This window comes from Ornithodoros turicata, chromosome 5 (assembly GCF_037126465.1).
Source record: "Ornithodoros turicata isolate Travis chromosome 5, ASM3712646v1, whole genome shotgun sequence".
NCBI lineage: Eukaryota > Metazoa > Arthropoda > Arachnida > Ixodida > Argasidae > Ornithodoros > Ornithodoros turicata.
In genome coordinates, this window is record NC_088205.1 from 67,829,437 (window position 1) to 67,848,019 (window position 18,583).

At 47.3% G+C, this 18,583-nt stretch overlaps 1 protein-coding gene across 2 annotated transcripts in view; it reads left to right on the forward strand.

Annotated features, from left to right (window-relative positions):
• The window catches only part of LOC135394628 (guanylate cyclase soluble subunit beta-1-like), a 193,102-nt gene that overhangs the window by 148,618 nt on the left and 25,901 nt on the right, over window positions 1-18,583 (forward strand). For both annotated transcript variants that reach the window (XM_064625460.1, XM_064625461.1), the window contains one exon: window positions 7,511-7,897. In XM_064625460.1, the coding sequence (XP_064481530.1) occupies window positions 7,511-7,897 (387 nt within the window). The remainder of the gene's footprint in view (window positions 1-7,510; window positions 7,898-18,583) is intronic.

The window sequence follows — 18,583 nt, forward strand, 5'->3', positions numbered from 1 at the left end:
CCACTCACCCTGACGGGAGGACATCACGTTCCACGTGACCTTCCGACGCCGCTCGCTCAAACGTCGCCCACCTACGCATTGCTGATGAAGGCCCAATAAGGCCGAAACAGCTGTCCAATGCTGGTGTGGCGACGTTTGGGACTTATAGACATATGTTCAACGTGCAGCCAAAGAGCGTATGCTATTTTTCGTCATTTAATACTTTACTGGCTTCGCACTGGGCTTTCAGAGGTAAGTCACTCACCCTGACGGGAGGACATCACGTTCCACGTGACCTTCCGACGCCGCTCGCTCAAACGTCGCCCACCTACGCATTGCTGATGAAGGCCCAATAAGGCCGAAACAGCTGTCCAATGCTGGTGTGGCGACGTTTGGGACTTATAGACATATGTTCAACGTGCAGCCAAAGAGCGTATGCTATTTTTCGTCATTTAATACTTTACTGGCTTCGCACTGGGCTTTCAGAGGTGAGTCACTCACCCTGACGGGAGGACATCACGTTCCACGTGACCTTCCGACGCCGCTCGCTCAAACGTCGCCCACCTACGCATTGCTGATGAAGGCCCAATAAGGCCGAAACAGCTGTCCAATGCTGGTGTGGCGACGTTTGGGACTTATAGACATATATATATATATATATATATATAGAACAAATAGGTTAATATATCAGACGGCTACGAAGTTGAATAAAAGTGAAATAATAAGACTTGGACTACAGATTACAGGAACGTTAACAAAAACTAATTTATTTAATGGGCATTTTAACACATAGATTAAAAAAAGAATCGTCGACGTTTCGACAGTGGCACTGTCTTCGTCAGGACGAAGACAGTGCCACTGTCGAAACGTCGACGATTCTTTTTTTAATCTATGTGTTAAAATGCCCATTAAATAAATTAGTTTTTGTTAACGTTCCTGTAATCTGTAGTCCAAGTCTTATTATTTCACTTTTATATATATATATATATATATATATATATATATATATACATACATACATATATATATATATATAATGAGGGAAAAAAGCCATTAAAGAAACAAGTAAATGACACTTGAATTGGCAGTGTCATTTACTTGTTTCTTTAATGGCTTTTTCCCCTCATTATAATGCACTGGCTTGCACTGTGGGATTTCTTGCGGGATTGAGGAGTGCTCAGTCACCCTCCCTGGTGTATATCGCTCGCTGAGCGACCCCTGGTTTGCCAATTCCGAACGATGCGCAGCTACCCAGAGCTGACGAGCTGCAAACACGGCGAAACACGTGTCCTCTGGTGCTGTCGCATAGTTCCATGAGTGTACATATATATATACATACATACACAGGGTGTTTGCTCTAACGTGTCCAGAAATCATATTTAAAGCGAGAGATAAAAGAAAAGCAAGTGGTACTTTTCTGCTACTTGAGTAAGAAACAGGTACTGCTTCACTATTAGCACCTGTTTCTTAGTCAAGTAGCCGAAAAGAAGCGCTCGTTTCCCTTTTATCGCTCGCGTTAAATAAAATTTCTGAACACGTTAGAGCAAACACCTTGTATATAAATAATCGGCCTTCCACCTTTGTGTATATATATATATATATACTTGGTGAATGGGGTTCGGACGACCGCGAATATATGTAGCTGAAATGAAAATTGAAACACTGACTACGAAGGTACGGGAAGTAAGAAAAAAGGGATAATTTATTTACATTTAAGATACTTGGAATGCTAAAAGGGTTGTCGACGTTTCGATAGTGGCACTGTCTTCGTCAGGACTGACGAAGACAGTGCGACGTGCGACAGTGCGACGTTATGGAGGAAATACAAGCCTAACCGAAATTTAACCGGAGTAACACTGCTGTTTCACAACTTGTAGATCAGCGACAGCGTTTACTATTCTTATTCAAACGCAAAACACTTTCAAAATATCTTATATAGTCCTCGTTTTAAAGATCGTGAAACACGGAAGTGCTCAAATGGATATTGACAACATACCGAGGAGAGGTAGAGCGATAAACTACCCAGACAGTTTACCTCCTGGCTCTTCAACCTGCTTCCTATATCGATTCTACAGAAGAAAATCGCCGCTTTTATTTCTCTTTCCTTTCGCAAAATAAATACGTTTATGTATTTCCTTCTCGAAAGCACGGGAACCGCTTCCAGATTTTGTAATAGCAGATCGGAGGTAGGTGATTTGCAGCCAGGTATTACGGAGTCTAGCGCTTCCCAGCTGATACTTTTAGAAAGAGCTACGCAAAACATGATAGTGTGTGCTAGTTTTCATTTTTCCAGATGCTAGTTGAAAAACACTATTATTACGAAACGAAGACGAAACAAATAGGGCGACCGTTACGGAAAATTCAGATCCGAAACATGCTGTGCTGTGTTTCGTTTCAGTTCCAATTCGTAAAATATCTTCACTATAAAACACTGCCTTGGCAGAAGAAGACTTAAAAAATACCTCACCAGAGTGCAGCTCGTCTTGTTGTGCGGCTAGGCATGTATTCTGCATTCGAAAATGATGATTATGTTCTGGACATGATGATGAACGCAGGGTGGCACGGTCAAAACGAGAGACACCGTGTACTCACACGAACAACATCCTCGCGGAATATCGTAGTGGAAGAAATAGCGAAAACCCTGCTCACGGGGCAGAAGTTCCGCCCCGCGTTTGTTAAGCATTCACACGGTGCCGGAATATCGCGCGTGGCGTATTGAGCACTTAGCAGACGACACCGCCAGCGTCTTTTCCTGTCGTCTGCTACGGAATATCTTGTGGCTGTGTCGCAGGATATTCACCACGGTTAGCAGTGTACGTGAAGACATGAGGTTGAGCGCTCGCGCTCACGTGACTGCAGAAAGCTATGACGTATTTCGCATCTTCCGATGGAGTATTCTGGGGAGCGTCACTAGTGTGAATACACGTCCGTGTTTCCCTGCGTATTCACCTTCATGCCAGTTATCACCAACACCACGCACTTCTTGTTTTATTATGATTATGTTATCTGCGTATTTATTTTTAATTTGTACCAATACTGTACGATGCCGAAGCACAGATAAGTAGATTCGTACCTTTCAAGGTTACCTGCGTAATCGTTGCCGTGCTTTCCTGTACGATAGGGCTCATTTTATTTGAGGGACACTGCACGTATCCGGTCATTTGTCATGTTTGATTCGCAAAAACGGTCCAGAATAGGGAATGCCGTGAGATTCTATAGGCGCGGACACACAATCTGTGGGAAAAAATGTCTTAACAGTACCTTTAACTTTAACGAGTGCGCAAGAATCCGATGAACACACTGATGTTCAGATATTAAAGCGTGCGAGGATTGGCATCATTCCAGGAGTCAGATTTTCGTCAATCTTTGTAGACCTTGCAAGAGTTGCGGTCTGTAAAAACCCAAGTTTATATCAGACACAGCTCCATTTCCGCAAATGCGAGTCAGTTGTATTCCAGTTTGTGTTTGTCCGAACTGTCGTTCGACGGACATTTTGAGCATGGACGGACTTCCTCTTGGAGACACCATCACCGCGTATAGCGACACCGTTTCGTCGCAATGTTCAGCGCCTGCGACAGCCCCAGCTTCCTCGAGAGGCGCTACAACCGTCCCCCGTTAGGTCATGGAAGTTGACACATTGCGCTGTGGACAACTTTGGGTTAAGGTTTAGATGGGTTCACGTCGGTTATCGTTTGCCACACGGCGCGATATGTGAAGCATATCTGGGGAATCACATGTCATTCCTCCAGGCGGACATACATCAGTTACCTTCTCTCTTTCTTCTTGTTTTTTGTAGCCCTCCACCGTTGTCAGCATTATGTTTTCTCTCGGTACCGTTTTTGTCGGTGGTGGCTACCGAATGCATCCCCAAAGTTTCGTGATAAATGGACTGAGCTGGACATTTCACCGTTCAGTCCGAGGACCGGCAAGCAAAGAAAATAAAGAAGTGTGCGGACGATGCTCAAGACGACCACTATGGAAGGGAAGGGGGAATGAATTAATCTGGCGCTCAAAAGCTAAGAGGTCTGATGAAAACATCAGACCTCTTAGCTTTTGAGCGCCAGATTAATTCATTAATTTGACAAAAGAATAATAAAAAAAAGCAGTTTCAACGACTGCTAACTTCGCTCATGATATATATGTTCCTTTTACTTTTGAACAAGAAATCGCCTCCTACTTTATCTATCCCAACCTTCCACGCTGTCATCTATGCAAACCAGCGTCATGCACGGGTAAAACCGAATAGGTAAAGACATCTGCCCGCGGGTGGTACCCAAGGTCATGCTGAGGACTGGGAGGTGCTGGGTTCGAATTCTACCACCGGCTGTGCTGTGCTTGAGGTCTTCTCTGAGTTTTCCGGCAGACTTTCCAGACACATGTCATCACAATTCCCCCTGAAGTCGGCCCAGGTTGCACACTAATGCCGCCTCCCTGTCTCCCACTCCTTCCTGCTGTCCTCTCTCTATCTGTCCATGTCTGTACGCCGCTCAAAGCCACAGTTGCTTCGCGGTGCTAACACGGAACCAAAAAAGACGTTGAGAAGCTACCGCATACAAAATATCCCCAACATAAATGCTCTTTCTTTTTTAAATTCAAAATTGCACGCTGTTTCATTCCATAACTGCTTATACTGAGAAAACCAGTAGTGAACACCGAGCCATGGATGTGCACGTTGGTGGTGCCAATTTCCCCATGGTTTACTTTTTCACTCTCACTCACTCACTCACGAATGTGCAAGAGAAACATCTTAACTTCCGTTTCCCCTCACCCCCATCCCCTCACCTCTTTCGATTAGCCAATGGTCATGAGCAAAGGCGCTGACGAAAAAGAAAGAGAAAGAAACTCTGCAGCAAAACGAGAATTTGCTCGCCTGAGACCGAAGTCAGCCATCCCGTACACAAGTTGCAGTGGGGAATAGCTCTAGCTTAATTAAGAACCGCTATACGGCTGAGTGAATTGAAATATGGGGACCAGGAACTGCGAAGGAGCGATAAAGCGCTCCATTTTCCCTCTGACCACCGTCTTTTCATATGGACGCCTATTGTCAAAGGAGAGAACGGGTTTCGAAGTTGGCTTCACCCTCCACAGCGCTATTTGCAACAGAAGAACTGCGTGATTAGGGTCTCCATGCGAAAATGAGTTTCACGATGCATCTCTCATACCGCAAATACCTCTATATAGAGCTCGTAAACAATGCAATGTTTAGCTTTGACAACATAATAAGTAACTGAGTTGTCGTACTGAGAACAGTTGTCGTATGACCCACTTAGGAAAGTTTAGATTAGTGTGAACAGCCTTAAATACGCATTCTTCTTCGGAACAATTCAAGAATGGAACAGGCTGCCAAGATACTTTATTTGTTGTTGTTGTTGTTGTTGTTGATCGCGGATCGTATCTCTTGTGACTTCACTGCAAAAATGAGATGCGATTGATGTTATGTACTAATTATGTGCTCGGTGCTACTTGTCAGGCATTCTCTTTTTTTTTTTTTTTTACTCCCGTAATGACACGAAAGGGTTACAGTGTACGAAATAAATACCTAAATAAATAAATAGAATTGATCAAAAGGCATATTTTTGGTCTTATTAGGCAAGAAAGGGCCATCAATGGTTACTGCAATGTTTGTATTAGTCGGGACCACCACTGCGTTTTCAACCTAGAAACGACATTTCTCTAAGCACAGAAATGAAATAAATTAAATTGAAATGAAACTAAAAATATGCACGATACTCATGACTGATCCGGATAAAATGTGCAGTTCTTTCATTATAGATAACTGTCTCTGCATTTTATAAAGCACATATAATACAGTACTGTCGCTGTATGTACGTTTATTAAATTTTCTACCTTTCTCACTCTTGCTGCATGAATGACTTTACGTGGCCGCTTCATTAACTAACCGTTAATGAACCTAGAAATTTGCCTACAGCATTTTCTTTTTTTTTCCTGCCCTTCTTTGTTCCGCTTGCTTTCGTATGCCATGACGGATAAGTAAAGCATAAAGGCGCAGACTGCCGAAGAAAATGAAACACCTAACCTGAGGCGTTTTTACTCTCAACATAATCGAACCTGCACAGGGTATTCAACTCACAAATACTGGTCGTCTTTCATTGTTCTAGTTTGGGCGGCGCTGAAACCATTACACGCACGAGAGTGTCCCCAACGTCTACCTTGCTAAAACTTTATGAAACAGTGGTGGACGGAGATGCATGTTTACCCACCAAAAAAAGCGGACAGGTCAGTCGAACGCAAGGTCGACTTGCTTTCCATCGAAAAAAGAATATCAGGAAATGAAAGAAATTGAAAGAGGGGATAAAGATGAGAAGAAAGCAAGAAAAAGACGCTAGTGATTCGTCACTGATCCAGACTAATTCGTCACTCATGCTGTTCACTTATTCAGAGGCTATATTCATAAGTTATGTAGCTGCGTTCACATAAATGCGACACGAGCGTATCGATGCGTGTCGACTGCTTTTGTCCCATGCCTCTGTGGGGGGTCCGCCGTATAGGGCCGAGTAATGTCGCCAAAAAAGAAGAAGAAAGCATCCCAGATTAGCCATGCGCCGTCTGACAGAGACACGAGAAGCGGTGTATCGTTGACAGTTCAATAGGAAATGCGACGTATGTGTTCCCGCATCGCAAATAAGGCAGGAAACAGAGCCAGTGTTGCACTACGTGTGTTCTGCTTCGCCTAAATAAAACGAACCGTTTCTTTGTATAACGAACTGGAAAAGAAACATGTTGTAGCGTCGCACAACTACGAGTGTCTGCATCCAGAAAGCTTATACCAGGAACGCCCATACACCGTGACTGTGTGTCACTGCACATGAGAGGAGGCAAAGTGCGAGAGGGGGGAAGGGTAATGTCTTAGCCGGTTCGCCGTTGTTGGCCACGCAGAAGTGAGCATCGTCACGACTATAGCACACGCACAAAAAAAGAAGATGGAGAATGAAGGGTGGAGATGCGAAGAGGGTGCGTGAGTCCAAAGGGAGTGCAAAGGGTTAGAGGGGACGTTGGGCAAGGGTTCTGTCCAATCACAGGGCAGCAATAAGGTGATGCTCGTAGGGTGCGCTTCGGGAATCCCTTCACAGGAAAGGCCTGATGCGTCCCACTTTGGCCCGCGGTATCCCTCATTAGGGAGAAGGTCCAACGAACGAAGTCGCGCTTGCGGAGCTTCGCTGACAGTTGACCTGCTCTCGCGTGGCGCGTAATGACAACAACAATAAATGAAGTGATGATGACATGGGATGTTTCCCCGTGGTAGCCACAGGACACTACCCGATTTCACAGTGGTTAATATGAGAGGATGAATTATGGTGAGAACGAAGCGACGGCAGGTCGGAGTTCTGTTTAGAGCTCTTCGAGGAGTCCAGTGGCCTGCATGAAAGCAAAAAGGGAGCGAAGAGCCCGACACTGATGCGCAGGGGAGCTCCATGGGCCAAGTACTTTGGAGCGTAATGACAAGCATAAACTATTTCCTGCGAACAAAGGTCTCTACTTTAATTCAATTTCAATTCCGTACTTTTCGCAGGTGTTCGTCATACAAACCAGAGAGAACGTCTTGCAGCCCGAACAAGGACCTCACCCGAACGGCGTCCAGGACCTGGAACTTGGACTTCCTCTCCTGCGACTCAAGGGACAAATGGTTCCCGTGGACGAGACCAACTGCATTTTGTTCCTGTGCTCCCCGAGAGTCAAGGATATTGACGACATGCAGAGGATCGGACTTTACTTCAGCGATCTCGCAATCCACGACCCGGCGAGGGAACTTTTCCTGCGATCCCATCACCACAGAGGGGAAAGGGAATTGGTGGAGAAGCTAGATGAAGCGACCAATCGTCTAAAGATGCTGCAATCGAAGCTGGATGAAGATAAGAAAATTACGGAGGACTTGCTCCATTCGATTCTTCCTTCGAAGGTAAGCCTGCTGTATGCCTAATACGTGCGTTCAATGAATGAAGCTCTTACCCTAAGCAGTGGAGTACAAAAACAACTACTACTACATGAATGACGATGTGATGAGGTGATCCGCCGCAACAATTGCGGTACCATACCTCAGTGCATGTGGGTTAACATATGAGTGGGATGACGATGAAAAGATGGGGCATACACGCTCGCACGCACAGACATGACACACGCAAATGAGATATCACACACTCGTCGGTGCGTCGTAACTGATGGGGATAGTAGTTCATCCGGTCGGCCACCGGAGATGTAGTGCTGTGAAGATCACATCTCCGCATTCATGGCAAAAGCTCTGAGGTCACAGGAGTTCAAGCAGGCTAGTAGACGTGAAGAACAGATAGAATGAGTGCACATGGTTAGAACAAGGACCCAAGATTGCTGCAAGACTGAGCGGCTTGTTGTTTATACGGTGGGGCACACCACGTGGCTCATGAATGCAATATTCGTACACAATGCATGTGTTTGAAGTCAAAGAATAGAAAACAAAACTATGCTGATAGTAACAAGAGTTAAGGGCATTTTTTTTCCCTAACGCCGACAACGCTTTATTTTAGTTTGATGATTGTCATGATGATGATGATAGCGGTGGTGATGATGATGATGATGATGATGATGTGGTTGTTTCATTGCAACGGTCAGTACTTTTTCCCATCACTCGAGGCAATTTGGTGGAAATGGTGAAGATAAACCTCACAGCGAGGAGTGAAGTACTGTACATTGTACAGGGAGGGTGAACAGTTCTCTTAGCGCAAAGGCGTTGGTGAGCTCGATTTGCCCAGGGACCAAGCAACTTCGTCGTAGTTAGAGGGCGAGAATCTAGATGATTAAGAGACACCGTAAGTGTAGTCCTGAAATGTTTGTAGCGCAAGCATTGGTGAAGGATGCTCTGGATTGCAGCTTGGTGAATCTACTTATCGGATACGGTAACGTAACCAAGCAGTAAAGGTTGATTCGCATTACTGCGTTTACGGCTGCGTACACCGTTAGCGCCCCCCCCCCCGTAGGTAACCTTCTCGGTTACCTACGTGTTACCTCGGTTACCTAGATCTTACGTGTACCTTCGCTCCATCCGGAAGGATGTTCCGTTGCGATGGTTCGCTGTCAGCGCACGTAAGCGCAACCGTAAACGCAGCAGTGTGAATCAAGTTTGCTGACGAGAGATGTTTTGTGGCATCCGGAGAGCAGCAAGCGTTGGATCATAGCCTCCTCTATGGTCGGACGGATCAACTATCGCAAGCATGGATGCGGAAGGAACGCGAGTTGCCCATTGGTGCAAGGGCGCGGGTTCCACGAAGCGTCGAAGAGTGGAATGACGGTCACCTGCCAGCAGTTGCCACACTCGTCCGTCTACTAGAGTCGGCTTGAATAGAGAGCCGCTGCTGCGGTGCGGTCAGCCTGCTTATTTCGCGCGAGTATTTCTCTAAACAGGAGGAAACAGTGCCCGAGAATCGATTATGTCAACTACGAAGACGAGACAACCGGGAGATACAGTGGCAGGCCGCTACCGCTAGGACAAAACGACAGGGGTTGTTTTCGGAGAGGCTAAGCATACAAAGAAAATACCGACGAGGGAACACATCACGGAATGCCCCCCCCCCCCCCCCCCCTCTACGGCTCCTCATTTTCTGCTTCATTCCTCCTGTCGCGCGGGCGCTCGCTACGTTGCCTCACGTATCGCGATACGAGTATGGCCGTGCCACTCTAAAGCCGGGGAACTGTATCCCGGGTTACAAAAGTTACCAAAATTTGTGCACTCATGTTGGGGGTGCGTTCTGTGCACGCGTGTTCAGACACTGTGCACGCTGCACGGGACGCGTTCAAAAAGCACGTAAATACGGTATTACTTGACGTCCCATTCCAGCATCCGTGCCAAAGAGGCAAGTGCAGTGATTGGACGTCGACGATGGGATTTGTGTCAGTCGAGCACGTTCCTCTGCATGTGCATAGCTAAATGTTTCCTACATACGATAACCCTGAAGTGATCCTGGTTCCCTAAAGTGCAACCTTTCGAAAGTCATTTCTGTGGCACGGTTGTTTGGCTAAAAAAAGAAAAATATGGAGATGTTGGCCAAACTCTACATTGGGCTGGCTACTCATGTACGCTTATGGTTGCGAGGTCTGGCTATCAAGGAGTCTAAAAGGATGTTTGTTCCACAACAGCCCTCAGGAAGGAGATCACAGAGTGTGAAATATGTCTATGGGCTGCTGGCCAGTCACCGAGTACCTTCTTGAGGTCAAGGGAGTTGTTGTCATGTCTGACCAAGGCATCCCGGAGAGCTTCTCGACTTGCAGTGAATTGCTCGCAGCTGAGCAGTATGCGTTCAGTGTCCTCTAGCACTCCTATGGCGCGGTATGCCAGGCCTTGTCAAATGCAAGCGTTTCCGGCTGAAAAATCGTTGACATGAGGTTTCGAACGGAAGACACATTCTAAATTCAGGGTATCAATGCCACAACAACAACAACTTTATTTTTGGCTTTATTTATCATCACATTGTACCATATTGTGTAATACAATGTGATCAAGGGGATTTGTCTGTCGGTGAGAAATAGTTGCGTGTAGAAAGCGTAGTAACTGGCTAGTGGCGTAGTGGTACAGTGGCTCCCACTTCTTGGCAACTGCTCGGCGGTCAGTCGGCGGTAGAACACGATACATTAGATGCACATCATCACGTTCATCACCCTGTTCATCATTGTCATCTTTCCGCATATCAGAATTGTAGATGGTGGTGGTGATGATGATGATGGCATTATTGCCGAATTGTTTGCCTGTCTGATATGGCGTATTGCTGTTCAGTGGCAATCATGCGTCAAGGGCAGACTTCACAGGAAACTGTACCGACATTTGCCTTTCAACTGTCTATTATGAAAACCCAGGGACAAACCCCACACAGCGCAGTCCCGTACCGGCATTAAGTTATAATTGATTCAGCCTGTAGCGTAGTAATGGTTTCGCCAGTTTTCTGCCAGAACGAGACCCGCGCATGCATGCGCTGTGCATCCTGAGGAAAATGGTCCATTCGGTGCCAAACGACGATAAACGAAATTGCGACAGCCGCCACTATACACTGCACAACGTCTCTTCGTACATACTACGTTTCCTAAGTCACATTCACGCACATAAACTCCCAAGGCGAACCTCATTTCAAGCCTCTCCTTCTAAACACAACTTGAAACGAGGCCGACAAAACAAACTGCTTCCCCAAGTACGCGACTCTGCCACCCGAAAACTTTTCGAAGAAAAACGTGCACGCGCATAAACTTACATTTTACAACAACAAGGGAGAAAGAAAAATATAGAAAGAAAACAAAAAGAAGGCGAGAATACTAGGATATTGAATCTCTCAAGCCTGGTCCCCCATCCTGCGCTCAATATAACGGGCTTGGAGGTGACCGAACTTTCCAAGCACATAAAAGGCTTAGCACACCCCAAATGGATCACCTACGGTTACTCTAGATAGTATGCTAGGAGCATTCCATCAAAATAAGGCTCGCTGTTTTGGTGCGCGAGGCATGTGTAAACAGATCAGTGTTGAGATGCTCCCTTTTGAAGTAGAGGGTGGCTGAGAATGCGACATCGAAAGCACATCTGCCGGGTCGGCACGCGTGGTGGGGATCTTGTGGATAGGGTTTGTGGAATAAATATGTGCGGAGAGCCTTAATTTCCGGCGCTGGTGGTCTCCATGGCATCGTGAAAGTGGATAGAAACGGGAATAGGAAGGTACAGGATGAGAAGACGGAGGTGGCAAAGAAAATATGCGTGTTTGGTGCTTCTCTCTGGGTGAAATGAAACCAGGTGTCCGTGTCAGCCTTGATGATTCAGTAGCGCTGCTGGCGTTTCTTGTTTGAGTAAATCAACGTGGAAGTCAGGCCCGTTCGTATCACTGGCGGATCCGAGGGGAAGTGGAGGCGCTTGGTCTATCCCCCCCCCCCCCCAAAGCCTGAGTTTATAAATTAGGTCTCCCACCTCCCTCCCTTACTACGCGTTTTCGAGAAAGAAACCCCACCGTCTCAATTCGCCCCTGCTTCTTATGTCCTTTTTCTCTATCTGTCTATCTTTCTTTGGCAACTACATCGATCCTAGCAACAGCATGTGTGTTGTAGGAGGAGAAATCTAGTCTGTCAGCTCTCAAAATATTACTGCGCTGGAGATAGGATGGCTGAACACAGAGAAGTCACGCTCCCTCCTGCGCCAGATAATGGATTCCAAATCCATCGTACTCACTCTGCTTCCGTATTGGCTGTGAAGGCCGCATGACACTATATATACGCTGCGGCAGAAAGTGCGCTCCCCGACTGATGGCTGATATGGCGCATGATGGCGCTGCAGTATCCCTCCTGGCACGCTATTCTGTCTCCTTATCTCCAACGGCGTATGTAGTTGACGGACTAGATTTATTTTCCTTAAGTTGAACACGACTGTAATCAATAACATGAAGCATTCTTCTTTATCCTGTCAACCACGGGACTATTCTAAATTTAACATTCTAGTCGCTAGCAAATACAACTTCAGTTACAGACATAACTATACCGGTGGTATAGTTGTGCCTGTCAGTTTTCTGATTACCTTTTTTGTTTGTACAAAAAGAAGGCATAAAAAGTAGTCTGCACGAAGGGTTGCATTGTAAATCAAAATATTAAGCATGGAACCGTATCACCTAAATCGACTGCGGCTACAAACCATTACTCATGCCAAGCAGAGCAGTTGAAGTAGCTGACATCGTTGCAAAGCCACATAAATATCTTACAATAGCAGAAAAATACTGCTTCGAATAGAACCAAGATAGGACAGTACCGTTAGAAAACGAGATAGGAAAACAAATTTCCGTTTCGGACCGGGCAACCCAGAGCCCATCTAACATTTTTACGGCTATCTAGCCATACAGTTTGCTTATCGAAGGATAGGGGAAAACGGAATTTTACGAGTTGCATGCACGTCTGCAATACGCTGTACAGCCGCAATTGGGACGAGCCGTAAAACCGACCGTATAATCTGCGGCTCCGAGACGACCACGTTGGCATATCATCTCTCATCGGTGTTAGGAGATACCATTTTCCCGCGCAGGAAGCCGCGCATGCAGGGACAACGAACATTTATCGTCCGGGCCAAGGAAGAAGGGTGATGGCACAGCCTGGACCAAAATGTTACGTGTGCGGGTTTGCAACAGCAAATCCAATGAAACAAGTTAGTTAGTTGTTGTTGAGAATGCGCAAGTAGCTGTAACAACACTGTGGCCGACGCCAAGTAGAGAAAAATAGTTAGTCGTTAGCAGTTGTTGAAACAGAAAATTCACTGCATCGTTGAGCATTGCGCCAAAGGCATTTAGAGGGAGCTTAGTGGACCATTTATAGGTAGGGTCTGACTTTTTGGGGTTAAACCCGATTCTGCCCGATTGTTCCCGATGATTCCATTCACGTATCAGGTTGTACCACGTGTCACGTGCACTAAGGGGCTCATTGTGACCCGACAGCGCCCTCGCACATTCCCACCATCACGATCATGATCGCCATCGCCACTCCAATCATCATCGCCATCACTCATATTAGACGCCCTAGCTGTGGGGTAGCGTTCCACTCCTAGAGTGGAAACCTCCGCACTTCATCGTCAAAATACGAGGGGTGCTCAAGTCAAACCGGGACGTTTCAGTTTTCGCAAAAGTAAAATGAACTTACAGGCGAGAAATTAGTTTTATTTTTCAAAGTAATCTCCAGCTGCACTAATGCACTTGTCTCAGCGTTTCACGAGGGTTCGGATGCCAGCAGCGTAGAAATCCTTACCGACGCACAGCAGCCATGATCGGACCGCATTCTTGACCTCGTCGTCGCAGCTGAAGTGGAACAAGGAACTCAAGGAACGCCTTCAGTGGTACGAAAAGATGGAAATCGCTGGAGGCGAGGTCTGGACTGTAAGGGGGATGTGGCAGCAACTGCCAGCCAAGTTCCTGTAAGGTGCGTGTCGTGAGATGCGCGGTATGCGGGTCCTGTAGGAGGAGGGCTCCTTTGGTGATTGGAGGACTTCCGGCCGCTTTTGCTTCAGCGCCTTATGCACATCGCTCAGAACCTGGCAGTAATATGCACTATTGATGGCGGTACCACTGGACAGAAAATCAACATGAACAATGCCAGCCTTGTCCCAGAAAACCGTGGCCACGACCTTACCCGCAGACGGGGTGCTTCGGAACTTCTTGAGCGCTGGCGAGCTCGTACTCTTCCACTGTTTTGATGCGCGTTTAGACTCGGGAATGAAATGGTGCACCCACGTTTCATCGCACGTGATGATCCGATTAAGGAACGGCTGTCCTTCAGTGTCGAAACGGTACCTTAGCTCTTGGGAGATTTCCAGTCTTCTCTGCCGGTCAACCACGGAGAGCTTCCTCGGGACCCAACTTTCCGAAACTGGAGGTGTTCATGAATGATAGTTTTCAATGTTCCCACAGAAAGGTCCGTCTTTAGAGCCAGTTCGAGACATGTTATCCGTCGGTCCTTGAGTATCATGCGCTCCACAAATTGGATGTTCTCAGGAACTGACACTGGCCTCTGAGCCGCCCCGGCCGGGATCGTCCTGCACGGATGTACGGCCGTCTCGGAACCGTTTGCACCACTCAAACGCTTTGCGACTAAGTCTATTATGGCCATACTGAGCCTGAAGTCTTCTGTGAATTTCAGATGACTTTACGCCTTCATTCACGAGAAACTTCGTGACAATTCGCTGTTCGAACTGCGCGCTCACGTCGTTGTCGGCCATCTCGTCCAACACGTGTCTTCTGTTTTGCACAAACTTTGAACCACCACGTGGTGAATGCAGAGGCCTGTCGCGTGTGAAAATGACAAAAAAGAAGTAGTGCGAGCCATTTGTACACTGAGGAGACAGAAAGTCCCGGTTTGACTTGAACACCCCTCGTATAATTGTTGTTGTTGTTGTGTGGTGTATGTATTATTTGAGTGCGCCAATAAGTATGCGAAGCACATTTGAGGGCGGATATGTTTATGAAGAAAAAAGAAAGGAAAGGTCAGCCAGACGGAGGTCGGCCTGCTATTCCAAAAAAAGGGGGAAGAAAAGAAAGAAAAGAAAAGGAAAGCAAAAGAAGAAAGGAAAAGGAAAAGTTAAAGAAGAAAAGGAAAGGAAAAGGAAAAAAGGAAAAGGAGGAACACAAAAAGCAGGCTTGAGGTCGGCTTGCTATTCCAAAAAAGGGGGAAGAAAGGAAAAGGAAATGAAAAGAAAAAGAAGGAAAAAGGAAAAGAAGAAAAGGGAAAGGAAGAACACAAAAATAAAACTGAAATATCACACACACGGTCACACAATCACAAGGCTTTGACAAGGTTCGAAGCGTGGAGAAAGCGGAGGAGCGCAGTGGTGATGGCCCACTGGGTCGGCTGAAGAACGGGACCCAGTAAGGTAGCCAGTGTCATAGGTACCTTTCGTTCTAATAAATGTATATCCCCCCCCCCCCGAGTCATAGTGCCGTAGCCAAGTTGGGAAAGACGACGACTGAGGGCGTCACGGTGCAGAAGGTGTTGCCGGCAGTGTAGGATGCAGTGGGGAATATCACCCACCACACCACAGCAACTGCAGAGGGGAGTGCTAGATTGACCCATCTTGGACACATGCAGCGGTGTGCGGGCGACGTTTAAACGGAGGCGGTGAAGGGGCGATTCCTCGTGACGAGTGCAACGACACGTAATAAAGAAGTCCACTGGGGGGTCGATTGATTGAAGGTGACTGTTGTATGAGGCAGCCTCAACTCTGAACGCTTGGGCACGAGCGAGAAGCACACCGGCGCGTATAGACAGGCACAAACAGTAAGGAACAGATGTACAGGGGCACGAGTCACAACTTCTGCGGCACGCCGTGCAGCCGCATCTGCGCGTGAGTTACCGGTATAAGCCCACATGACCGGGAATCCACTGCAGAGAAAGGACCATTTGCACAGAGCCGATTGTATGCCTGGATGATCATGCTGGGCGCGTCACATATGATGGCGGGGTCGGAAGACAACAAAAGAAGGGGGGGAGCGCCGTGCTGTCAGTGAGGACAACCCAGGACTTCTCAGTTGGACATGCCAGCAATGTATTCTAGGGCTGCGAGAATGGCATGCAGTGCCGCCTCAGTAGAGGACACCGGATAGGGCAACGTGTAGGCTTGTTCGTGGTCCGTATCTGTGACGTAAAAGGTGCCCCTGATGTGTCACGCGTCACCGATGCATCTGTGAAGATTTGACGACAGCAAGGGTAGGTAGAGTTGATATGTGCCAAAAAGAGCTGATGGGCTACTACTGGAGGAGGTTCGTGCTTTCGAGGAAGGTCCGGGATTACAGGTTGAATGGAGGGGACGCTCAAGGGTCCACATAGCTGGCGCAAAGGGGGGAGTAGATGTCGTGGGCGGGAGATAATCCCTTAGGCGTGCAATGGCAGTACTGAAGGTGGAAGCAGGGCAGCTTTCTGCAATCTGACGAAGGGGATGGGAAGGGTGGGTCAGACAGCGGGTGTATACGCGCAGTGTGGTTGAGTCCCGGAGCGTAGGAATAGGGTGTTCTCTAGCTTCTGCGAGGACAGAGTAGGTCTCCGTTGTCCGAGGGACCCCTAGGCAGACACGGAGGCTGTGGGCTCGAAGGTTGAGAAGCTCTCGGTTTTGGGTAGGGCAGATTCCATGCTGGATAGGGAGGCTATACCTTAATGTGCCCAAGACAAGAGCCGTATGGAGTTACAACATGTGGTGCCTGTCGCGAGGTAGCTATGGTTGATGAATATATGCACTTTTACCGCGGATGGCTTGCTCGGTAGAAATTAAAACGTAAGAACTCTATAACACCGGGGTGTATCAGTCGCACCCGATTTAACCCCGAACTACAGGTTCAAAAATAGCACCCGATTTTTCCCTCCCGAATCCGGTAAAGCATTCAACCCGAAAAAGTCAGACGCTGTTTATAGGGCATGTCGGGGTTATGCAGTTCCAGCGATCACGTGACTCTATTAAGCTACGGACAACTCTACACCGTGGTTGACCCTTGACCCTTTATAGCTATCGCTTTAAAAGAGACATTAAGGTCTATGGAGCATGGGAGGTCAAATAGGAAGGAATGATCTAGGGCTTATTGACCGCGCTGTGCACCAGTCTTTCCTGCTAGACTTCCATAAGTCAGCGGTGATCGCAAATAAAATCTTTCAAAAACAATAAAAATTCTCACCACCGACTCTGTAGGCCAGTGGTTCCCGAACTCTGTTATCCTGCGACCCATAAAATGTATAGATTATATAGCGTCGCGAACCCCCCCCCCCGCGCGACCCCCCTCGAGGGGGTCACGACCCACAGTTTCGGAAGCACTTCCGAAATCGGAACGCAGACTATTCGTAATGTCTTTACATAATGGGTGCGTTTCGTGCAGTGATGACGATACGGCTTCAAATCAAACATGTACGAGGGTGGTTCCATAAGTTTCCGGCCCGACCAACTTTTAATAGTCATAGACACGAAACAAGTGTATCACTTTTCGACATAGCCACCCTTAACTTCGATGCACCGTTGACACCTTTCAACCAGCATTCTTATACCCTTGAAAAAATAGTCCGAAGTTTTGTCCGCAAAATTTAAAACTGCCTCTTGCACCTCACTATCGTTTTGAAATCTCCGTCCTCTGAGATCCCTCTTCAAGTTTGAGAACAGGAAGTAGTCACTCGGTGCCAAGTCTGGACTGTAGGGTGGGTGGTGGATTTCTTCGAAGCCGCACTCATTCAGTGCAGCCTTTGCAACGGAAACAGTGTGGACAGGGGCATTGTCCTGGAGCAACCGGGCACCTCGACTCAAACTGCCGCGCCTCTTTTCCTTGATGGCGTCTCGCAGTTGGTGCAGGAGTGAAGCATAATAAGTCGCATTCACTGTGGTGTTCCTCTCTTTGAAGTCGATGAGGAGGATCCCGTGACAATCCCAAAATATTGTTGCCATGATCTTCTTTGTGGATTGTGTGACCTTGGCTTTTCTTGGGGGTGCTTCTCCTGGTTTGCGCCATTCCATGGACTCCTTTTTCGAAAGGGGATCATAGTAGAGCACCATAGTCTCATCCCCTGTGACAATTGACTTCAATATTTCTTCTTCGTTCTCTTGACAGAGCTCCAAAAACTCTTTGGCACAGACGACGCGCTGTTGCTTTTGAACTGACGGGAGAAGTCGTGGCACCCATCTCGCACTGACCTTTTTCATGTGAAGGCCGTAGCCGATGATGCGAAAAACGGTTGTTTTGGAAAGCCCCAGCCTTTCTGAGATTTCCTTCACCTTCAGACGTCTGTCGCTCAGCACATCCTCCTCGACAAGAGACAAACTTTCTTGTGTCACCACCTCCACTGGATGACCATCGCGTGGACCATCTTCAACGGACTCTCGCCCCAGTCTAAACTACTTAGCCCAGTCTTTTACCGTTGTTTACGACGGAGAGGCTTCCCTGTACGCGTTGTCCAGTCGCGCTTTAATTTCTTTAGGCGGAAGTCCCTCTTTTGTCAAGAATTTTATCACAGCGCGGTACTCGATTTTTTCCATTTTAACTGAATAGTGCACCCTGGCTGTTTGAAATGCCTCTCTCCAACCGACAAAACCAGGGAGAGGGTTGAGATGTGGTGCTCCGACTTTCCAACAGATGGCGCCACGCGTCCT